At 33.9% G+C, this 25684-nt stretch overlaps 1 protein-coding gene across 4 annotated transcripts in view; it reads left to right on the top strand.

Annotated features, from left to right (window-relative positions):
• Window positions 1–25684, top strand: part of Bcas3 (BCAS3 microtubule associated cell migration factor) — a 575232-nt gene that overhangs the window by 248137 nt on the left and 301411 nt on the right. For 2 of the 4 annotated variants that reach the window (XM_026398023.2, XM_026398024.2), the window contains exons 16-17: window positions 10478–10628; window positions 20028–20072. In XM_026398023.2, the coding sequence (XP_026253808.1) occupies window positions 10478–10628; window positions 20028–20072 (196 nt within the window). The remainder of the gene's footprint in view (window positions 1–10477; window positions 10629–20027; window positions 20073–25684) is intronic. The other 2 variants (XM_026398025.2, XM_026398026.2) reach the window with 1 other exon arrangement.

The raw sequence follows: 25684 nt of genomic DNA on the forward strand, positions 1-25684 counted from the left end.
ATAGGATGTCTTTCCTGTGTGTGTGTGTGTGTGTGTATTCTCTTTGATTTCTTTTACAAATGTAATATTATTTTTATTATAGAGAAATTTTGCCTCTTCAGTTAAAATTTTCCTGGGGGGCTGGGGAGGTGGCTCAAGCGGTAGCGCGCTCGCCTAGCATGCTCGGGGCGCTGGGTTTGATCTTCAGCACCACAAAATAAAATAAAGATGTTGTGTCCACCCGAAAACTGAAAAAATAAATATTAAAAATTCTCTCTCTCTCTCTCTCTTAAAAAAAAAAATTCCTGGGTACTTTATTTTGTATCTTCTTGTAGCTATCATAAATAGGATTGATTTCCTGATTTCTAGTTTAGATAGTTCACTATTAAAATACTGTTTTTTTGTAAATTTATTTGTTCATTAAAGCTATGTTTATAAATTACCTGCCAAATCCCATAGTATATAAGACAGACACTATTTCTATAAACATAAGCATGAACATAACTCTATACACTTACTTTATGCTCTCAGATGTATTGGATTACAGACAGACTACCTCATGAATACAGATGACAAGAGCAGAAGGCTACAAACAGTTGGGTGTTGCTAGAGAATATAGTACAAGGCTGAGAAGAATAGATATCAAGTACCTTGTATGCTTTCTGAGGTTGTTTTGTGCCCTAGAGACAGTGAATTCTTTTTAATTATGGCTACCTAAACCATGACATTTGGAATTTTTCAGTGAATAAGTTCATTTTTCTATACCACTGAACTTCTTATTTATTTATTTATTTGGTTTTTTTTTAATTGATTGTTCAAAACATTACAAAGCTCATGATATATCATCTTTCATACATTTGACTCAATTGGATTATGAACTCCCATTTTTACCCCAAATACAAATTGCAGAATCACATCGGTTACACACTCACATTTTTACATAATGGCATATTAGTGACTGTTGTATTCTGCTACCTTTCCTATCCCCTACTATCCCCCCTCCCCTCCCCTCCCATCTTCCCTCTCTACCTCATCTGCTGCTGTTCAATTCTCTCCCTTGTTTCCCCCCCACCCTTTCCCCTCATAACGTGTTCTATGTAATTTTGTGTAACATTGAGGGTCTCCTACCATTTCCATATGCTTTCCCTTCTCTCTCCCTTTCTCTCCCCCCACTCATCTTTGTTTAATGTTAATCTTTTCCTCATGCTCTTCCTCCCTGTTCTGTTCTTAGTTGCTCTCTTTATATCAAAGAAGACATTTGGCATTTGTTTTTTAAGGATTGGCTAGCTTCGCTTAGCATAATCTGCTCTAATGCCATCCATTTCCCTGCAAATTCTATGATTTTTTCATTTTTTAGTGCTGCGTAGTACTCCGTTGTGTATAGATGCCACATTTCTTTTATCCATTCATCTATTGAAGGGCATCTAGGTTGGTTCCACAGTCTAGCTATTGTGAATTGTGCCGCTATGATCATTGATGTGGCAGTATCCCTATAGTACGTACGCTCTTTTAAGATCCTCAGGGAATAGTCCGAGGAGGGTGATAGATGGATCAAATGGTGGATCCATTCCCAGCTTTCCTAGGTATCTCCATACTGCTTTCCAAATTGGCCTTACCAATTTGCAGTCCCACCAGCAGTGTACCAGTGTACCCTTTTCCCCACATCCTCGCCAACACTTATTGTTGTTTGACTTCATAATGGCTGCCAATCTTACTGGAGTGAGATGGTATCTTAGGGTGGTTTTGATTTGCATTTCTCTGACTGCTAGAGATGGTGAGCATTTTTTCATGTACTTGTTGAGTGATTGTATATCCTCCTCTGAGAAGTGTCTGTTCAGGTCCTTGGCCCATTTGTTGCTTGGGTTATTTGTTATCTTATTGTTTAATTTTTTGAGTTCTTTGTATATTCTGAATATTAGGGCTCCATCTGAAGTGTGAGGGGTAAAAATTTGTTCACAGGATGTAGGCTCTCTATTTACCTCTTTTATTGTTTCTCTTGCTGAGAAAAAAACTTTTTAGTTTAAGTAAGTCCCATTTATTTATTCTTGTTATTAACTCTTGGGCTGTGGGCATCCTATTAAGGAATTTGGAGCCTGACCCCACAGTATGTAGATCGTAGCCAACTTTTTCTTCTATCAGACGCCGTGTCTCTGATTTGATATCTAGCTCCTTGATCCATTTTGAGTTAACTTTTGTGCATGGCGAGAGAAAGGGATTCAGTTTCATTTTGTTGCATATGGATTTTCAATTTTCCCAGCACCATTTGTTGAAGATGCTATTCTTCCTCCATTGCATGCTTTTAGCCCCTTTATCAAATATAAGAAAGTTGTAATTTTGTGGATTGGTTTCTGTGTCCTCTATTCTGTACCATTGGTCCACCTGCCTGTTTTGGTACCAGTACCACGCTGTTTTTGTTACTATTGCTTTCTAATACAGTTTGAAATCTGGTATCGCCATACCTCCTGATTCACACTTCGTGCTTAGAATTGCTTTTGCTATTCTGGGTCTTTTGTTTTTCCATATGAATTTCATGATTGCTTTATCTATTTCTACAAGAAATGCCGTTGGGATTTTAATTGGCATCGCATTAAACCTGTAGAGAACTTTGGGTAATATCGCCATTTTGATGATGTTAGTTCTGCCTATCCATGAACAGGGTACATTTTTCCATCTTCTAAGATTTTCTTCTCTCTCTCTCTTTAGGGTTCTGTAGTTTTCATTGTATAAATCTTTCATCTCTTTTGTTAGGTTGATTCCCAAGTATTTTATTTTCTTTGAGGATATTGTGAATGGAGTGGTTTTCCTCATTTCCATTTCAGAAGTTTTGTTGCTGATATATAGGAATGCCTTTGATTTATGCGTGTTGATTTTGTATCCTGCCACTTTGCTGAATTCATTTATTAACTCTAGCAGTTTCTTTGTAGACCCTTTTGGGTCTGTTAAATATATTATCATGTCATCCGCAAATAGCGATAATTTAAGTTCTTCTTTTCCTATTTTTATGCCTTTAATTTCTTTTGTCTGTCTAATTGCTCTGGCTAGTATTTCAAGAACTAAATTGAATAGAAGTGGTGATAAAGGGCATCCCTGTCTTGTTCCAGATTTTAGAGGGAATAACTTTAGTTTTTCTTCATTTAGGATGATGCTAGCCTGAGGTTTAGCATATATAGCTTTTACAATGTTGAGGTAAGTTCCTGTTATCCCTAGTTTTTCTCGTGTTTTGAACATAAAGGGATGCTGTACTTTGTCAAATGCTTTTTCTGCATCTATCGAGATGATCATATGGTACTTGTCTTTAAGTCTGTTGATGTGGTGAATAGTACTTATTGATTTCCGTATATTGAACCAGCCTTGCATCCCAGGGATGAATCTTACTTGATCATGGTGCACAATTTTTTTGATATGCTTTTGTATTCGATTCGCCAGGATTTATTGAGAATTTTTGCATCCAAGTTCATTAGAGATATTGGTCTGTAGTTTTCTTTCTTTGAAGTGTCTTTGTCTGGTTTCGGGATCAGGGTGATGTTGGCCTCATAGAATGAATTTGGAAGAGCTCCTTCTTTTTCTATTTCTTGAAATAGCTTTCAAGCTTTCAAGTATTGGTATTAATTCTTCTTTGAAGGTTTTGTAAAACTCCGCTGTATACCCATCTGGTCCACGGCTTTTTTTGGTTGGTAGTCTTTTGATGGCTTCTTCAATTTCTTCCTTTGTTATTGGTCTGTTTAAATTGTGTGTGTCTTCCTGACTCAATCTGGGCAGATCGTATGACTTAAGAAATTTATTGATATCTTCACTATCTTCTATTTTATTGGAATATAGGGTTTCAAAATACTTTCTAATTACCTCTGTATTTCTGTAGTGTCTGTTGTGATATTGCCTTTTTCATCCCATATGTTAGTAATTTGAGTTCTCTCTCTTCTTCTCTTCGTTAGCATGGCTAAGGGCCTGTCGATCTTATTTATTTTTTCAAAGAACCAACTTTTAGTTTTTTCAATTTTTTCAATGTTTTTTTTTTGTTTCAATTTCATTGATTTCTGCTCTAATTTTAATTATTTCTTGTCTTCTACAACATTTGCTGTTGCTTTGCTCTTCCTTTTCTAGGTTTTTGAGGTGTAGTATGAGTTCATTTATTTGTTGGTTTTTTCTTTTTTTGAGGAAAGAACTCCAAGAAATGAATTTCCCTCTTAAAACTGCTTTCATTGTGTCCCATAGATTGTGCTATGTTGTGTCTGTATTGTCATTTGTCTCTAAGAATTTTTTTTATCTCCTCCTTTATGTCTTCTGTAACCCATTGATCATTCAGTAACATATTGTTCATTTTCCATGTGATGTAGGATTTTTCCTTCCTTCTTTCATCATCGATTTCCAGTTTCATTCCATTATGATCAGATATGGTGCATGGTATTATCTCCACGCCTTTATATTTACTAAGAGTTGCCCTGTGGCATAATATATGGTCTATCTTTGAGTAAGATCCATGTGCTGCTGAGAAGAACGTGTATTCACTTGATGATGGTTGATATATTCTATATATGTCGGTTAAGTCTAGGTTATTGATTGTGATATTGAGTTCTATAGTTTCTTTATTCAGCTTTTGTCTAGAGGATCTGTCTAAAGGTGAGAGCAGTGTGTTGAAGTCACCCATAATTATTGTGTTGTAGTCTATTTGACTCTTGGAACTTGAGGAGAGTTTGTTTTATGAACGTTGCAGCTCCATTGTTTGGTGCATACAAATTGATAATTGTTATGTCTTGTTGGTGGATGGTTCCTTTTAACAGTATATGGTGTCCTTCTTTATCCCTTTTGATTAACTTAGGTTTGAAGTTGATTTTATTCGATATGAGTATGGCCACTCCTGCTTGCTTCCGAGGGCCATGTGAGTGGTATGATTTTTCCCAATCTTTTACCTTCAGCCTGTGTATGTCTTTTCCTATCATATGAGTCTCCTGAAGGCAGCATATTGTTGGATTTGTTTTTTTGATCCAGGTTACTAGCCTATGTCTCTTGATTGGTGAGTTTAGGCCATTAACATTTAAGGTTACAATTGAAATATGATTTGTACTTCCAGTCATGTTTATTTATTTATTTATTTTAGTTTGGCTAGTTTTTACTTTTTGGTTATTTTCCTCCCCCTTTACTGAGATACCTCCTGCTGTTAGTTTTGGGCACTATCTTTCAATTCCTCTTCTTGTAGTATTTTGCTCAAAATGCTTTGCAGTGCTGGTTTTCTGGCTGCGAATTCTTTAGCTTTTGTTTATAATGAAAGATTTTAATTTCATTGTCAAATCTGAAGCTTAATTTTGCTGGATACAGTATTCTTGGTTGGAATCCATTATTTTTCAGCGTTTGAAATACATTGTTCCAGGATCTTCTCGCTTTCAAAGTCTGTGATGAAAAATCAGTCGTTAACCTAATTGGTTTACCCCTAAATGTAATCTGCCTCCTTTCTCTCGTAGCTTTTAATATTCTCTCCTTGTTCTGTATGTTGGCTGTCTTCATAATTATATGTCTTGGAGTTGGTCTATTACGGTTTTGAATGTTAGGGGTCCTGTAGGCTTCCACAATTTGGCAATCCATTCCATCTTTCATCTCTGGGAAGTTTTCTAGAATTATTTCATTTAATAGGTTGTCCATTCCTTTGGTTTGATTCTCTATGCCTTCTTCTATCCCGATGACTCTCAAAGTTGTTTTTTTATGACATCCCATATCTCTTGAATAGATTGCTCGTGGGATTTAAGCTCTTTTCTGTGTTGACTATATTCTTTTCAAGTTGATAAACTTTGTCTTCATTATCTGATGTTTTGACTTCTACTTGATCTAGTCTATTTGTAATATTCTCGTTTGAGTTTTTAATTTGGTTTATAGTTTCCTGCATTTCTAGGATTACTATTTGATTTTTTTTAAGATCTCTATCTCTTGGTAAATCTCGTTCTTTGCCATTTGAATTTGTTTGTTTAATTCAGTTTCAAAATATACTTTTATTGCTTGGACTTGCTGTCTCATGTCTTCTCTAATATTCCTTTCCATCTGAGTTAGGTATGCCTTGAGTTCTTTCCCTATCCATGTTTCTGATGCTTCTAGGTCTTCCTGTAGATTTAAGTTGTCCTGCATTGTTTGTATTCCTTTTTTCCCTTGTTTTTTCATGATGTTCACGCTATTTTCCAGCTCTACTTGATTGCTGTGTTTCTGCTCTCTTCTATAAATTTGTTTTGGTTTTTTTATATCTCTGTTGTCTCTCCTTTGTGTTGGTAGACTATGCCTGCTAAAGTGGATTCCGCTGGGAAGGAATTCCGACGGCCGAGCTCCAGTGATGTCACCTCTCTGCTATGGCGGGCCCCAGGCTCCTTGCCGGGGTGTCCAAATGGGGGGGGTGGGACTGGACTGTCTCTGGTTGGTTTCAGCTCCCGGACGCCGGCGGCCGGGCAGTCTCCAGCCGCCCAGTTGCGCTGGCAGCGGGTGGGCGATCAGTCACTGGCGGGCGTGCGGTTTCCAGCTGCTCAGTGTCAGGGGCAATGTATTTATTTGTTTTTATTGCTGTTCTAGAGGTTGAACTCAGAGTCTCACACATGCTAAACAAGGGCTCTACCTCTGGGCTACAGCCCCAGCCCTACTGATCTTATCTATAAAGGTCATTGATCTCCCTGAACATGATGGAGTGGCACATGCCTGTAATTCCAGATACTCAGAGGCTAAGGCATGAGGACCACAAGTTTGAGGCTAGCCTCAACAACTTATCAAGGCCCTAAGCACTTAGTGACCCCGTTTCAAAATTTTAAAAAAGAGGCTAGGAATGTGGCTCAGTGGTTAAGAGCCTCTGGGTTCAATCCCCAGTACAACCCTCCCCCCCACACGCTGCAGAAAAAGTTGTGACCTCAATTATCCATACTCTTCCCTTGCTGAAAAAACTTAGCTTTTACTCTTCTGTCTCAGTTGAAAGGTTCTCCTAAAGCTGAAATAATTTTATCTTTCTATTGCTTTTTACTGTGTATTTGCAACTCTCATTAGCAATGCCTCATGTCCACTCACATGGTGCCATCCCTTTTTACTGCTTTCCCTCCTTTTATCCTTCATGTATTCCTTATGTCCTACTCTTAACTAGGTCATGTATCATATGTTCCATGAACCTGTTTCCAAATAATTGTTCTTATATGTAGTTATCTTTAGTCCTAAACAATTAGCCCTTAATCATTCCTGTTTCATACATGTTAAACTGTCAGCTTCATGATAAAGAGAAGGCAGCATGTTATTGTAGGCTGAGGCACTCAACTAATATTTGTTTACTAGCTAAGCAATGTGTTTGGTATGCACAGTTCTTGAATTTTAATTAGTTTATGATATGTTTAATGTTGGAGTATCATGTCAGTTCCCAATTAATATTAGCATAATCACTTAATGAGGAAGTCGTACAACTATTTTTATCTGCATTGTCCTTGAGAGTGTGATAATAAGTTACTTTCTAAATATAGTTTTTTTTCTTATTCCTCCACAAATACAAAATATTTTAATGGACTACCCCATTTATCTTTTCTACAATGATCAGTGTTGTATGAGTGTAATGTTGTTGTCTAATTCACTAAAAAGCCTAAAACATCTTGTGCACCTTGTAAATGCCATTTTGTCCCCATAATACATAAAAATAACTTTTATTACCTTTAATGTGTAATCTTAATTTGAAATTGGTGTAGATTTCTTATCATTCTCTTTTTTTGCAAAAGAGACATTTCTTCAAGTTTAAATTTTTTTTTTGTGTGTGTGTGTGTGTGTGTGTACACACATACATACATATATTTGCCCAAGGAAGAAGTAGCTTTTGGTTAAGTCATAATCCTAATTCTAAAGGCACTCTCATCTTGTAATGAGTTGTAAGAATTTGACTCTTACCTTTTCAGAGTTTCTGAAGATACCATCAGATACTGTTTGGTAGTTCTGTCTCTATCTGAATTATGATATTTTGAAAGTGAATGTCTTTTATAAACAGTGTATCATTATAAATGCTGCCAATAAATTTTTTTGCCTTAATTCAAATTAGTAAGAATTTTCTGTGCTTACTCTGCATATTTAAAAAAAATATTGTATTTACTGCTAACAATATAATTGAGGTTAATTTTTATCAAAAGTCAAGAAGAGCTATTTGAAATTAAATTAGGTCAGTAAGGTGGTTTTTGTCTGAAAGTATTATTGTTTTAAAAATACTGGACTCATAACAAACTACAGGATTCATGGAAAACCTGGTATTGTTGAAAAAATAGACACATAGATCAATGGAATCCAAACATAGGCTCAAACGTATATGGTCAAGTGATTTTTGAAAAAGGTGGAAAGGCTATCAGTGGAGAAATAATTGTTTTAACGATGGTGTAGAACAATAGGACATGTATATTCAAAAAGATGAATAATGAAACTCAGCTCTCACCATATATACAAAAATTAAATATAAATAAATGGTCATCTGTTCTTGCCCTCTCTATTAAAATTATATTAGTAGTTCCAGGAATTAGGCAACAAAAGTCATCCATACTAAAAAAGTAGAAGTAAAATTATTTTCTTCAAAGATGCCCTTATCTTTTTTTGTTTGTTTTTGGTGCTGGGAATTGAACCCAGGGCCTTGTACATGCTAGGCAAGTGCTCTATCACTGAGCTATGACTCCATAATCTTTTATGTAGAAAAAATCTTATAGAATCCTCAAGAAAATGTAGAGTAAAGCAGTAGAATATAAGATCAGGGTACAAAAGTCACCTGTACTTCTTTACCCTTGCAGTAAACAATATGAAATGTGGGCTGGGGATATAGCTCAGTTGGTAGAGTGCTTGCCACACGTGCACAATGCTCTGGGTTCAATCCCCAGAACCACAACAAACAAATAACAACAGCAGCAACAACAAAAAAAGTATGAAATGTGAAATTAAGAAAATAATTCCATTTATAAATTTCATTGAGAAATCTAAAACAGAGTAGTAAATTAAAGAGATATAAGCTGGGTGAAGTGGTTAGTGCTTATCATCTGAGCTACTTGATAGCTACTTGAGGAGCATTGCTTGAGTCAAGAGTTTAGAGCTACCCTGGGCAACAGAGACTTTGTCTCTTAAAAAAAAAGAGGAAGAGGAAGAAGAAGAAGAAGAAGAAATAATAATATAATATGATAATAATATGAGATTCATGACCTGAAAAGTACAGAATAATTTTGAAGGAAATTGTAGAATACATGAGCAAATGGGAAGGTGTCCCAAGTTCTTGGGTTACAAGACTTAATATTTTTAAGATTGCAATAGTCACTTCTTGGTGTGCTAAGGTGATCCATTCCAGAACTAAAGTGGTTACCAAACTCCTTGGTGCCCCAGTCCTATATATAAAATAGTATAATGTTGTATATAATCTTTGTATAGCTTCCAAAATACTGTAAATCATCCTTAGGTTACTAAGAAGACCTAATACAAAGTCAGTGTTATGTAAATAGTTATTATTTAGGTAATTATTATTATTTAGGTAATAAGGATGAGAAAAAAATGGCTCTAGATGTTTGGTATTGATGTAACCATTGTAGACTTAACTTCATAGTGCAGGAACAAGATCTGTGCCTAACAGTACTCAAATAATACTGAAGAGAAACTGAGGATCTCTAAAATTGTGGGTAGCTACAGCAGAATATACCCACACATAACTTCATTTACATGGATTCAGAGTAACCCTCAGTGCATGGCAAATTCAAATTATGCTTTGGGAACTTCTTAGAATTTTTTCCCCAAATATTTTGAACAGTGGTTGAATCCATGGATGTGGAACCTGTGGAAAAGAGAACTGACCATACTCCTGAAATTGATCTACATATTAAATAGAAAACTCAAGTGGCCCCCATATTTTTTTCAGAAATTAATCAAGTATAGGAGAAAGCAGCAGATTTTGTTGGATTCAGTGATCCATTGAAGATGGGCCACAAGCCAGAAGTGGTGGTGCATTCCTATAATTCTAGCAACTTGGCAGGCTGAAGCAGGAGAATCACTAGTTTGAGGCTAGCCTCAATAACTTAGGAAGACCCTTCATTAAAATAAAAAATTAAAAAATGCCGGAAACATAGCTCAGTGGTAGAGGGCCCCTAAGTTAAATCTCCTGCACCTCCCCATCCCCCCAAAAAGATGGGTGTCAAACTACTATGTCTTTCTTTATAAAGTAATTCAACCCCATACCCTATTACCAAAACCCCTGTAATTAAGTCTCATTTCTCACTAGAGTACTTTGAATTCTTCCCATCTGTATAACTTTTTAAAAAGCATTTTTATTTCTATTTATGTGGTGCTGAGGATCAAACCCAGTGCCTTACACATGTGAGAAGAGCACTCCACCACTGAACCACATCCCCAGCCTCCATCTATATAACTTTAAATCTCCTGGTATCAATTCTACGTTTGATGCCTTTCTGAAATGATTGATGGAGTCAATGAAAACCCTGTCAGAGGTAGGGAAGCTTCCATTGGTGATGCTTTTCTGTTTTTCTCTTTGTAGGAAAACTGAACAGCCAAGACTCTTACAATAACTTTACCAACAATAATCCTGGAAACCCCCGGCTCTCTCCTCTCCCCAGCTTGATGGTAGTGATGCCTCTTGCTCAAATCAAGCAGCCAATGACATTGGGGACCATCACCAAACGAACAGGGTAAGGCCTCAGGCTCAATGTTTTTTCACAGCTGTTTAATAGGGTTGAATGAATAAAAATAAAACATACTTTTTCTTTGTGTGGTTTTGATTATGTTCTTCATTTCCAGCCCATATGAGCCTTAATGGTAGCAGATTAAGTACAAAGTATAGAATGTGCGCAAACATACTTGCACACATCCGTGTACACACACATCCACAGAAAAAGCAAGGCAGTGACAAGTTGTGAAAACTAGTATTGGCTAATAAAAAACAGGCCCACCACTCAGTCCTGTACTCACTGCCTCATGGCATTGCCTGATAGCACAGTTGGATTTTCATGACTTTTACAGACATGATTGGCATGTAAAATGACTCCAAATTTTGACAGACATAAATAATGAGAGACAATCATGTTTCTAATGCATTTTGAATACCATCTCTACTGAGGTTTAATTTACATATAATAAGCCTTCGTTTGTGTCAGGACAATGTGATGTTACAGGTAGTTTTCTAAAATTTGGACTTTTTTCCAAAACTGATTCTTGAACATCCTTAAAGACTTTTGATGACTCGCTCGATTTCTTTGTGCTTATTTTAACTATTTAAAAAAACTTTGTCCCTGTTAGGAATATATAATTATTGCTTCTTTGCACTTCTGGAAATAAACTGTGAAGTCTATGATATCATTAGATATTATGTGATAACAGAAATTCATTTTGTTGTTTAAAAATATATTTGCTATAGTCAAATTATTTGTTTTTCTCAATGAGCAATCCTAAAGTTTAACCTGATTTGAAATGGAATAAATTCTATATTAAAATGGCCAGGAGAAACCCTGTCTGGATCTCAAATGGTCCTTTGGGTCTTCCCAATGAAAATAACAGATTAAATTATTTGTGTGACAGGTTAATATCTTTTAATATTATTATGCTAGTGTTGTTGTTTATAAAAGTCACTTTCATGACAAGACGTACTCAAGGCTCTCAGGAATGGGTCCTTGGAACTTCCAATATCACCATATTAGAAATTGACCCTCAACCTGGGTGTAGTGATGTCTACATATTAAGTGATCCTATTGCTATATGGAGAAATAAAATTAAATTTGTGACTAAGGGAAACAATAGGAAAAAGATAGAAAATGTATATCCCAAATCACATTTTATGGTACAGATCATTTGGCCTGTCTTTTAATTCAACTCTTTTTGTTCAATAGAAGTGTGATTTAAAATAGAATTTTGATTTTTCTTCTATTAATTTCTTGATTTTAAAATAAGTTAATAATAGTGGCATAAAGAGTGAATGGGTTATGTCCTTACACTTGCAATTAGTTTGTTTTTTTTCATTTTATGACATTGTGTTCCCTGGATATAGAACTAAACAAAAACAGGACTAAATTTTTAAACAGAACTTTAAAGTTGTTTTTCATTTGCTGAAGTTAGTTTATAACTGTATCTTCTAGATTTACCTCAGCATTGTACAGTTCTTCAAATTTCTTTCAAATTTTGTCTGTCTTTCCTGAATCCAAGTGAAAGCATCCTCAAACTTGTTCCTTGTAAATTAATTTTACATCCATAGTGAGGCGAACATAAGAACCTGGTTCAGTAGTTCCAGGGAGACATGAAAACATATTCTGGTGTTTTGTTTCTCATGTGTGTGTTTGTTGTTGTTTCTAACATAAGAACTAATGCTGCCTTATCATGCAAAGAATAAGCTGTCTTTAATAAGGCTTTCTAAAATTACTCTGAGACTATGACTAAAGTTTTATTGATAAAATGATATGATGTTAAAATTTAAAAATATTTGTGGGCAGGGTTGGGAAGTAAGTCTACTCCTGCTTATATTTGAAATTTTCTAGAATACAAAGATAAAGTCTGTCACTCTTTTACTCTTTGTCTTTCTACCCTCTTTCTCTTTTCACTAAGATGGAGAGAATCTTTATCATCTGGTGTCCTGCTGTTCGGCCATAATTCATCAGCATAGATAAATTCTTTGTTTCCTTTTCTTTGTTAAAAACCTGCTCAGAATTCTCATATTTTTGGAGCATACCTAATGTGTTCCCTCATATCATGTATAAATTAATAATTATTAATGAAGCATTATTAATTTATTTTCTGGGCTTTGAAATTAACATAAAGTATACAATACTTGTAACATATTGTTGATTAGGCTTTGTATCTCTATTTTCAAGTCATTTGATTTCTGTTAAGTTTTAAGTTGTTTACAAAGAATAATTCATACCTGTCCCAAATGAGGACTTGACTTTAATTTTTCAGACTTAGTACATACTTACAGAAACATTGTAAGACTAGTAAAAAGATTTCTGTATATCCAAATTTCCCAGATCTTAAAGTTTTAAGGTCTTTTAGTATTCACATTCTCTCGCTCTGCATAGATACGGACACACTATACTTTCCCTACTTATTTCAAGATGAGTTGCAGACTCAACACCCCCTTATTCCTACATCCTCCATGCACAGTATCTGAAGGCAAGGATAATCTTTCACATAACCATGTTATAATTACCAAAATAAGAGATTTTACAATGAATTTTGTTAGTTGGGTTTTAAAAAATTCCATATTCTCTTATCATGAATTCTCTAATTATGACAAACTTTAGAGTACCACAAATTACTCAACCTACTATTCTTTTTTTCCTCTTCCTTTAGTACAGAGTACAGTGACTAATAAGTGTGCTGATGACAGTGATTGTAATTTGTATTTGACCAATGCTGGATCGAAGGACTTTAATACACTTATGAAAGTGTTTGCTGATTATAATCAGAAATTGCTATTGTGACTTTATCATTATTTTATTATAGGTTACCTAAACCTTGGCTCATAGTTTTCAGATATAATTTTTGGTTTCATCATCTTAAAATTCAATGTTTTTCTCATTAAAATACACATATTTTGCCTTATCAAAATTAAGATTTGATTTGTGTGAAAAAATATATTCTGTTTCCAATTTTTCCATATGCTGAGTTTTGAAGCAAATCCTAGATGATATTTTATCCCTTTTGATTTCATCCAATTAGAATTTAAGCATGTTTTCTTAAACATTTATTTAAAACATTTAAAAAACTGACCAATTCTCAACACTGCAGTTAGCTAATTAGTGCTCATTTTTTCCACTACATTTTGTTTTATGTACTGAGACATTCAGTTTTCTTATTAAGGTGATGAGCAAATGAAGTTTTTGGTTTCCAGGTCTCCCTTCAGTTTGGAAATTTTGATTTCATGGACCTCCTTTTCTAATGTTTTTTAAAATAAAAAGAAGCATTCATATGGATAATGTAGAAAAAGGATCCAGAATCCACCCATTACAGATGTGTAACTTCTGTCTACCTCTAATATGCCTAATAATATACCTTAAAAAATTATATACTTACTGAGGTTAGCTCAGCTTCCACTTGTCCTAGATATTTTGCATAAAGATGTAAAATAACAACAAAACATTATATTTTTATGGCAGAAATTTCCAAGGATTGCCTAGGACCCAATATTTAAATATCCAAATTGAGATAGAAGCCTCAACTTAAACCTTCAGGGGACAAAATGTGTGTTTACCATATTTAACATCTGCCCTCTTATTTTTACAAATACATATCCCTGTGCAGTGTCAAGGACCATCTGTCTCACTCCAAGACATTCATGAGGTCAGTGAAACTACAAATGGCAAAAGACAGATGTATTTACACCTTCTTGTTCAGTACCTCGAAGCAGCTCTTGGAGGAAAAAAGGCCTGTGTTGGCAACAGCTGCTACTGACCTCTGAGGATGTATGTGGATGAAGGCAAAGGAAGTGCTAGAAATTATTTGGCTTCAACAATCACCCATTCAAACAGAATCCATTTTCTGTCAGTCTAAGACTGGAAGATTGGAAAGTCCTGCTTACCACACCATCATGTTTATATCATATAAAATCAAGAATTATTTAATTATTTAATCTCCTTGCTTATTTAAAGTAACATTAGCCAGGCACTGTGGCGCACGATTGTAATCCCAGTGGTTTGGGAGGCTGAGGCAGGAGAAATGCAAGTTAAAAGCCAGCCTCAGCAATAGCAAGGGGGTGAGCAACTCTGTGGTACCCTGTCTCTAAATAAAATACAAAATAGGGCTGGGGATGTGGCTCCATGGAGTGCCATTGAGTTTAATCCCTGGTACGAAAAATAAATAAATAGATAGATAAACAGATAAATAAATAAAGTAACATTATATTAAGGGATTGTTCCAGTTCTTGGAAGTTAGGTTTTTGTGGTGGGAATTTATTATCAGTATTTCACAGATGTTTGGTTAAATTAATGAGTCAAATTAGAATAATATTTTTAATATTGCTTTCTAAGTAATTACAGAACAAAAATTTTTTAATCAGTATACGATTTTATCTGCTTTGAATCTAAAATTATTTAGGTATATACATTATTTTGTGGCAAAAGCAGAAAACAACAAATGTCAGAGATCAAACTAATTTCATGGGAATTAAAACAATACAAAAATTAAGAATTAAAGTTATATCCTTGCTCTAAACTAGTAGAAAGTGGACATAACATAATTTATTCTCTCATAGTTTACTTTTTCTTAAATGAAAGTAGCCTCCTACTTTCTTCCTCTCTCTCCACCTTTTTTATATTTATTATTTTCTCTGTAAGTAATTTGGGGTAGTCATTAGAAAACTTGGGCTTCATCCTGTAGAAACAGAAAGGTAGTAGAAAAATAATTGTGAGTCTGAAGCTTTCTTTTTTCATGTTGGTTTAGCCACTGACTATCTGTGTGTCCTAGGTCAGTTTCCTAATCTAAAAAAATTATATATTTATATAGATTATAATTTTTTCGCCTTACCATGTGTGAGTTTCCATTCATTCTTCAATTCAATATACTCATTTCAAAGCCTCCCCACTGTTGAGCTGTCCTGAGTAGTGCTGAACATAAGCCCCAACACAGGAGTGTTTGCTTATGTTCAGAAATGGAAGCAATTAATAGCATTTATTTGAATACAACCAATTGATATTTGTAAAATAACTGTCATCAGAGCTTGCTGCATGAGTTAGTGACATTGGCATACTTTGAAGAAGGTCCATTCCTTATTTATGTTAACTCGAGTCAACTTAGCTTATTTATTTAGTCAATTTGACCTGATCCCTGAATCTCGTAGGCTAAGGTCTGAGAGTTAGGTAGGAAAGTTATGCAGAAAGACCTGTTAGATACAATTGCAATGGCAAATTCCCACTTCTCATCTCGGTCCTGTGAACTATTAGTTCTTGATTACTCAGTTCTGAATGTTTTGTTCCAGATATAGAATAGTAGACAATATATTTTCATTAGACTATATATGCTTATGTTTACATGTGTGATGTATTTAACATAGTTTGAGTTTTTATCTATCTATTTATTTATTTATTTATTTATTGTGTGTGTGTGTGCACTAAATAAGTAGAGTACTTAAACCATACCATAGTTTATTGCATCTTACTGTAAATTTGGGTACTTTTTAAAATGAAGTCTACTATTATACCATATTAAAAGTCAGCAAGCATAACATTCTATAGAAGTTTGACATTGTTGAATTTGAACATTATCTCTATTTTTCTAATGAAAATCTCTTATATATTGAGTTTGTGATTTAAATTGGCATGTCGAGTATATCTCAAATTAGACAGTTGTCTGTTTCAGGTTCAGTTTGCTCTACAGAGCAGTAGATTGAGAGCCCCAGTGCCGTAGATCTCTTTGCTTTGAAGCAATTAAAATTAAATTAATGAAAATGACATGGGGTAATTTGCTTTTATGCAGGTGGGAGGTGTGAATTCACTTCCGTTGCTACTTGAGAGAAGGTGCACACAGTGTGAAGGCAGTAGAGGTCCTAGAATTTGTTTTTAGAGTAATGTGACTTCGTTTTAGTGTTTTCCATGTAACACACTGTGAATTTTTCTCTGTTCAGTACATTTATTTATGGTCTTGTTCTGGGGTCTGCTTTGTGTTAGAACCTGCTGATAGAACATGATCACTTGAAAATAGGATTAATACAGTATGTATATATAATTCATCTCTTAGACTCCAGATACTTTTTTTCACTCTGAAGATACTAAAGAGAATCATTATTAATAACCTTTTAGTGCTAAAGTCAGGTTTAGAGAGTTTGAGAATGTTCATTTCAAATCTGGTTATACTTTTTCCTTACATGAAAAAAAAAAAAAAACCCTTGGCATTTGCCTTTTTTTTTTTTTTCTTTTCCTGCTAGTAGAACCAAAGACTTTGTGGTGTTATTTGGTGTTCAACAAAATGATTGAGAGTTTAATGACTTAAATAACGTGAATCGTATGTTATAAAACATAATTCTTTCCTTTTCCTAAGAGACTCCCAGAGAATTCCTTGGAGAACTAGTGGCCAGGTCACTTCCAAGTGGTCAATAAATAATTCTGTAATAAATGTTGCTGGATTTTTAATCTCTTGACTAGATATTCCTAAGGTTTTTCAATTGGAATTCAGTTCAAAGTGATCATAATTATCACATAGTGAACAGGTTTTATATGGCAGGATGTTTAGGCCTGCTAAAACTTGATTGGAAAGCACAAATTCTTCAAATCCAAATATAGTAATTTGAGTTGCCTGTTGTAATTCACAGGGTCTTTAATTCAACACGCACTCGCACTCTCATGCTTGGTTTTCTCCCTGCCCTCTTTCCACTCCAGTACAAAACTACAGCTGTGGGCCTCTGGAGGGAGGGGAGAGTCATAGGTGAAGACAGCTGAATCAGGGACTTATACTTTGTGACTTCATATTTTCATTCTTTTACTACTGAGGAAAGATTAAGTAGGCTCATTTCAAAAGAACAGCTGACACTTTCCTTACAAAGTCAGTAATTACGTCAGTTACTATATTTCTTTGGAGTTTGTAGATCTTCTTTCCCATGTATGTGGCAGAGGTCCAGTTGTGGGACCAGGCAAGAAGGGGGGTAAATATCGATTGAGTACATGCTGAGTCCATGTATTAAGCCAGGTTTTCACCTTGTCACCCCAGTCCTTGTCCTTTTTGTTGAGCTGTATTAACCTAGTGGATTCCTATTTGATTGAAGTTGGATGTTTTAAACAAGTGGGTTTGTGACATTGTGGGTAGTAAGTAGGGTCTTTCAAGTTGACAATGCCATTATTCACTACAGGCCTGTTTGCTACAGTGTCTGGAGACTTACCTACACTTTGGCATCATGGGGTAAGGAATCTCTTGTTGTTAATGTGTTGTTACTGACTGGAAAGGAATATCTAGGTTTGCTTTTCAAGTTTATGTATTGTTTGTTGGTATAGCATGTTTCCATTTTATATATCAGGAAACTTAATCCTAGGAGAAGATATTTACTAGCTATGTAGGTAGAGAACATCAGGTTGTTTGAAATGTAGAAACTTCAAAGGTTTGTTTCAGTTTTGCTTGGTTGTTTTTTGGTGTCCATGGAGAATTATTTTAAGTCATAAAGAACTAAGTAAAAACTTTCAAATTCCTTACAATCTATCAGTTGTATTCTGATGTTTGAGATGAGATGAGAGACTGTTCATTGTAGGTACATTGAAGAGCAGGTTAGGTCTGGTTCTTCAGACTCCAAGAATTTCTGCCAGAATCATCTGGACTATTTGGTTATTTCACATGTCCTGACTAACAAAGTAAAATTAAAGATTTTGTGTACTGTGTGCCAGCCCAGACCTTTTCATTTTGGAGGTTTTTCTAAGCATATAGAAAAAACTTGAACCTTTTGGCTTTCTGATCATTTCTGCATTTTATCACTATGCTGTTGAAAGTCTCAGATTTTTAAATTTGGGTTTTTCAAAGTGCAGGGTGAACTCTAGTAATATTTTGGTTTTGATCAGTGATTAGTGAGTCTTGAAATCAAATAAAGAGATTGTGACTAGCTTTTTTTCTTTACTTAAAAAGAGTAATAAATGAAATTTTGCTATTGGTTTTACAGATCAGCAGCATTGGTGTTTACTAGTAGCTTTTTGGAGATACAGAATCTGAGACTCTCTAGCCATCAATATGCGTTAGAATATGCATGTATTTGCACTGTAACAAAAACCCAGCATTAATGTTTGCAGAATGTGAGATGGAAAATATAGTGTTTATTACAAATAAAAACCACATTCACTGAATTGTTACTTCAGTCTTTTTGTGTGTTCATGTACATACCAAAATGTTTTCTACAGTTCCCAATCAAAAAAGTTTCAAATCCATTAAGTGTGAGTGGTGGTGTCATAGCCCTGGTTGTGTTCTTACATTAAGTGTAGGAGGGCTATCCTTGCTTTGCCTTGCTATCATCTTTAAGTTTTTAAAATTGATTTCTCTTTTCTATCTTGCTTTCTTTTAGTCATCTCTCACATGTTTCTGTTTCTTCTTTGTATCTCCTGTGCTTCAAGGAGATTGTATAATTGTTGTGAAAACATTGCTGAAGTTTTAATTTGTAGCCAAATGTACTCAATTTAATGGCAAATTAATGCTAATTAGCAGGATTTTAAAAAGATGTTCCAAGCTCCAAATTTGAAGAAGGAAATACCCAAGTTTTACTAATATGCCTTCCTGTTTCTTTGTTATGTCTTCCAAACATCAGATGCAGTGAATATAGTCAAATTTTGTTTTGGATATAATTAAATCATTGAATCTTACTTGTGTGTATGCACGGTATGTCATAATTCTGGGAACAGAATTTTAAGTAGAACTACATGTACTACTTACATGTAGTCTGGCTTTGCATCCTTTGTTGTGTTTAAAGCATGCAGTTGTATGCTTACTATATTCCAGTCTAACCCAGAAGAGAACAGGTAGAGAAGGCTAACCTTTTGTACTACTATTAAGAGAGATGCTTAATTACCTGAAATGTGACCAAAGCTAGAGAAAAATCATACTGTATGTATTTAGCATTTGTTCCTTTGGCCAACAATACGTAGTTCAACTTACAACAACAACAACAAAAAAAAAAACAGCTTAAAAAGTAAGTTCTTTCTTTGTGTGGCTGTGAGACTGCAAACAATGGCATATCAAAAATTTTATTTAGTCATCTTTAGCTAATTTTAAATATTTTGTGTCACACAACTGCACATGGATTGCTTGTCTCCATCTGATTATTCCATTTAATTTGGACCTTGTTTTAAGGGCCTTAGCAGTGAATATTATTTTAAGCTAGAAATGCTATAGGTGTGCTCCAGAAAAGGGGGAGAAATAGAAATATTTTAAATTCCTAACTCTGAAAATTAAGGGCCTTGTTACTATACATCATTCTATTTCTTGGATTATATCAGACTGTACTACAGCAGAATTGCAAATGATTGCTAATTTTTTAGTTATTTTTATCCATACTCTATAACAGTATGATATACATGTATTTGTTAATGTTAATTGAGTTTTCCTCTAATTTTTTTGTGCATTTTTCCCCCTTTTCCATGAAGGCCTTATCTCTTTGGAGCGGGGTGTTTTTCCATAAAAGCTCCATGGTGAGTTCCAGTTCAGTCCCGCATGCCTAATTCATTTGCTGTACTCTCAAAAAGTTACTCTGTTTTGTAGTTTTATTTTCAGTTGCATGGCCTGTTCACAGATAGATGCACCAAGTTATTGAATAATTTGTAGATAAGACATGAATGTTGATATATAAGCTTTAAAAAAGCAATTTTCTTGGTTTAACTTCATTCCTTGGATAGTTAAAAAATATCAGATGTGTTTGAAAAAAAAATGGAAGAATTCTCTCATGGTGTTGGTGGATATTACAAGACATGACTAACACCCAAGTTTAGAGCTTTGGATATTGTAGTGATGGAAGTTCTCCACATATCATAACTCACATGAGAGGATGAGTTATTTTGAAATATAAATATACTCAAGGTATACTAAAAATGCCCTCTAAAGTTTTACTGCATTTTATTTGGTCCTAAAAGGGCAACATTGAATTGTTTGGGGTAGTTTAGTATTTAAAGAGCTATGTGATGAGGAAATATATATTCATATGAAAACTCCTAAGTGATTTTTAAAATTTTGAATTATTAGCACTTATTAATACCTAAATTATTTAGTAAATTCTCTTATAACAGTATAAAGAATATAGCTTTGTCAGTCTTGGGCATGATGATCATAACAACAAAGTAGAGTATGTTTCATATTTTAATTTAAAGATGTGAATTAGAATGCATTAAGAATCTGATATAAAATGTTTTAGTGGTTTAAAGTCAGGGATACAGAATCAGATTGCTTGTGTCTTAAATCCAAACTCACATATTTAATAGCTATATGATAATTTTCTAAAACCTGGTTTTTGTTTTCCTTATCTATTGAATGAAATCAATAAACCTTCTTGGTTTATTGTCAGAATTAAATGAACTAATTTGTAAGTATATATAAAATTAGTGATATATATATAAATATATACAAATACATATATATATATATATAAAATCAATAGTACATAACAGAATATAATAGCAATATATAGCAGTGCCTGGCATATAGTAACTACTCACTAAATGTAAAAAGTTATTGCTCTATAACTACTGTATTTTCCCCCAGTACCCTGTTTAAGGGGCAAATTCCATGTTTGTAGAGGTGCTTCTTTATATTAGATTGTGGGGTTTTTTTTTTGTTTTTTTTTTTTTTGCTTTTAAAAGCATGCTAACCAAAAGGAAGTTTTGGGACATGTAAGGTATATCAGTTTTACTAAATGAGAATACTTATAAGAGTGCCACACACATATGTGTTGGTCTCGTGGTCGCTTCTGAGATTCCTTCATTGTCCTGTTATATTAGAAACAACATTTTGCTTTCTCTCATGGACAAAATAAGCTGAATCATTCTTTAAAGTTGATTATTATTTCACACAGACTATTTTCAGTGTTCATTTACCATGAGAACATCTGAAATTTTCTTTATCATGTAAGAGTAGATGACATAAAACAACTCACTATGAATGTGCCTTCTTGAAATGCAGAACCAAAATTAAAAAGAATTCACAAAATTATTCTTAACAAATTCAGGGTACACATGAGTATAAATCCTCTAAAAATTTATCTTAATTCTTTTTGTTAACCAGATTTTGTCTAAAAACAACTAAACTTCATGAATTTTTTGAACTTATAGTGAGCAGTATGACTTTTAAATGCCATATTCAACATATCATAACATTTCTTTGTACACCAAACTTAGAATTAAATTCCATTTTAGCGTAAATTCCTCATTCTGAGTACAAAGAAAAGAGTTTTTATATGGTAATAAAGATTGAAGTTTTCACATAGAACCAAAGATGGAGTAACAAATGTTGTATGTTAAATAAGAAAAGTTCATTCCCCCAACAGCTCATGTGAGCCTCGAATTTAAGCAAAAGCACTTGTCAACCAGAAATGATTTGAGGTTGAAACAAGATTAAAAGAGCCAGATTAAAGAAAGGGGTATATGAAATATAGTAGACTTTTAAATCATTGCCTGTCTTTTAGAAGACTGCTTTTGTGGTTTGTTTGATGCCATCGTTAGCTCACAAGAAACTCGTTTTTAGTCACTTATACTAGACTAAAAGGTCCTCCTTTAAAATATGTTACTTCACCAGGGGTGCATGTTTTTTCCATTAAGATCTTAATGAAACCTCAAATTAAGACAGCAAAATGAATACCAATTTGACAACTTCTTCCCTGTTGTTTATAAGAGCACCTTTGTTTTAATAGTTTTTGCTGTTTTTCCATGATATTTAACATTCAACTTGACAATATTTTTATTTACTTTTCTGAAATAAAACATCATGCTAAATATTTATAGTACTTCCAGTTGTAGGGCAATATTTACATTTTAGATGAAAATGAAATTTTTACAATTTCTCTTAAAATGTAAACTTCTTACATTTTTTGTTTAATCAGTTTCAACTTGTGACATTTGTGCATGGTTAAGATTTTGCTTTGGTATGTCACAATTTCTACTAATTCTTTATTCTTCACCAGTAGGATTTAATTCTTTAATTCATGCAGTTTTAAATGAGTCAGTTTAAAAATTATGTCTTTTCTTTGATATAAAAATAAGTTTATTGGAAAGCAGACTGTGTGGGCCCTCTTTGACCTTAAAGTTAGTTTAGACTTCCCAGGATTTTGCATTCTCTAGGTTAGTTAAGAATAGTTGATCTTGAATGACCATATTAAATAATGTGAAAGATTTACACTTGTAAATCTATTTAAATATAGGAATTTAAAATAAATAATTCCAGTGTAAATTTTTTTCTTTTTAAAAATATTTTCCAGTGTAAATTTTTAAGACTGAATTTTGATTTCAAAATTACAAATAGGTAACAAGAATTAAGCTCGTAAGTCTGTAATACAGATTCTAAGCTACTGTTATTGTTTAATTGCTTTGGATAAAAATACACATACACACATACATAAAGGACATGCTGTAGATAGTCCACATTGAACTATCCCTCACTCATAAATTGTTTTTGTATTATCTAAGGTTAATTTTAAAGAAAAATTAAAATTTGCTTTATCAAATTATATTTGAAGTTTTAATTAGTATTTTCTATGAGTACTTGATTATAGTACAAATTGTTCATGTAAAGAACTCTTGTTTTCTTAAGAATATTTAAGAATTTTATAATTTCATTTTTAAAGTTAAGATTTATATGGAGAATAGACTTCTTACCCAATAAATTTACAATAATTTGTGATTAAAAGAATAATTTTAGGTAGATGATTAACATATTTCATTATTTTAAATAAAATGCTTCCAGTTTCCTTTCTTAGGGGTCTTATTCCACAAAAAACAATTGAGACTGAGAGAATATTTCTAAATTCCTTCTAAGAGTTTAGTCTTAGAGATGAATATAAAGAAAATTATTTCTCTAGCAGAAGGTTATTATACTACTTATGGTTCTTGAACTGGTACTGTGTTTTCCATTTAAACTCAAATATTGATGATTCGTTTATGTTATTGAAAAAGAAGAAATGGTGCTTCTATCTCATGTTAGTACTTCTCATGCTGTGTCCTTCTGAAGAGGGCACTGCTTCATTGCTGCTTTTCACGCTGTCCACAGTACACCACGGACTTCCTATCCTATGGTGCAGAGTAAACTTATCCAGATGGAATCATGGTTCTGTGTTTTTAAAGCAGATACCACTAGAGGTTTTTTTTCCTTTTCTTTTTTTCTCCTCTTGTTTGCAGTTGAGTGTGGAGAAAAGACAGGCAAGAGAAATTTAATATGTTAATCTGACTGGAGATCATAATACAGTAGAAGCCAATGGGAGAAAGATGCAGAACTTCAATAGGCTTTCTAAATATTGTTGAAATCCTAGGGATGTTAATATCCCTATACTTCCTCTGTCGTCAGTGAAGATATTTGCAATGGTTAAATCTTAAAGAAATGACAGAGTTAAACTCCTGAATTTTCATTTAGTACCTTGTTTGTTTATTTTGGTTTGCTTATATGTTTTTTATTCTTTTGATTTTATTCATTTGTATTAGGCTTAGTAAATGAAATGTTCTATGACCGTTATTTTTTCTGACATGGTGAATGTGGGATTCATTGCATTTTTCTTTTATGTTTTGCTTCAAAAGTTAAGCGAAATTAAAAAAAATGAATGTGGGGTTATTTGTAAAACATGAAAAGGAATAAAAGAGCAGGAGTAATCTGTAGAAAGGAGTTCATCAGGACTATCAGTTGTGTTTTGTTCTTATGTATAATCATTTGAAAAAGACTGGGCTGGGCTTAGTGGCTCACTTCTGTAATCCCAGCAACTTGGGAGGCTGAGGCAGGAGGATCATAAGTTCAAGCTCAGCCTTAACAATTTAGTGAGGTCCTAAGCAACTTAGTGAGACCCTGTCTCAAAATAAAAATTAAAAGGACCTGGGATGTGGCAGTGGTAAAGTGCCTCTGGGTTAAATCCCAGTACCCCTACTCCTACCCTCTCAAAAAAGGAAAACAGAAAAAAAGAAAAGGATGAGTCTACATGATCCAGTTAAATTTTTAGGTACCAATAAATTTAAATATTAAATATTATTTGATATCATACTGTCAGTTTAATATATGAATAAAGAAAGGTCAACTAATAAAAAGAGGGCCTTTAAACACCCAGAGTTAGTCTTTTTAAACTTGCAAATATTCTTTGAAGGGATTTGTTAAGTCCCATTTAGGAGGACAAAGAGGGATATTTAGAGCAGACACTGAAAAAATGTTTAATAAATATCAGAGCACTTTCTTATAAGGATTGAGTCACCAATCTGTAAATTTACACTATTTACAAGGCTAGTACTTTCCTATTCTATTTGCATATGTATCACTTTTTAGTGTTTTATCTTAACGTCAACAAAGTTTACTTTGTGATAGAAATATTTTGGGTCATTGTGTAAATGTTCTTGTATAGTGTATAGCTGACACATTTTAGTAGAAAAGCCATTCTGCTTCTACCAAGCATTCCTGGACAGAGTCTTTGAATGAAAGGACAAAGGACAAATTGAGCAAAAGAGAGAATTTCTAACTTTGCGTCTGTTACACAGAAAATATTTTATTAATGGCATTCTTTTCATTAGATTGCTTCTCCTTTTTATTCTTCTGCAAGCCCATATGCACATATTTTTATGATTCTGTTTTGCTTAAATATCAAAATTGTTCCAGATGTAGATGGATGATAGAAAAAACTCAATATGAATGTGTTTGCCCAGTACCCTCCATCCCCAGTGTAAAGCACTATGTCATTTTATACGTAGCAATTTGTCATGTTTGGTGGGTGTATACCAGGGGTTGAACCCAGAGGCACTTCATCACTGAGCTACATCCCTAGCCCTATGTTGCTGAGGCTGACCTCAAACTTGCAATCCTCCTGACTCAGCTGCTTGAGTTGCTGGGGTTACGTTGTGTACCACACCTGGCTGATGGCAGGCTATTTTGAGGGATGTAAACTCTTGATTCCTGATTAAACGCAAATGTTTACCTATGAGATTGATGAAGGTCCTATCAGAGAAAAAAGAAGTAATGATGAAATCTAGGAATAAAAATGATAATCTTTTCATAAACTAAACACAGTTTTACCCTAAAATATTCCCTGTAGGAGATAATGGTCTTGTGTAAAATGGCACTGCATTGATGCTTT

Source organism: Urocitellus parryii, chromosome 7, assembly GCF_045843805.1.
Source record: "Urocitellus parryii isolate mUroPar1 chromosome 7, mUroPar1.hap1, whole genome shotgun sequence".
In the NCBI taxonomy this organism is placed as follows: domain Eukaryota; kingdom Metazoa; phylum Chordata; class Mammalia; order Rodentia; family Sciuridae; genus Urocitellus; species Urocitellus parryii.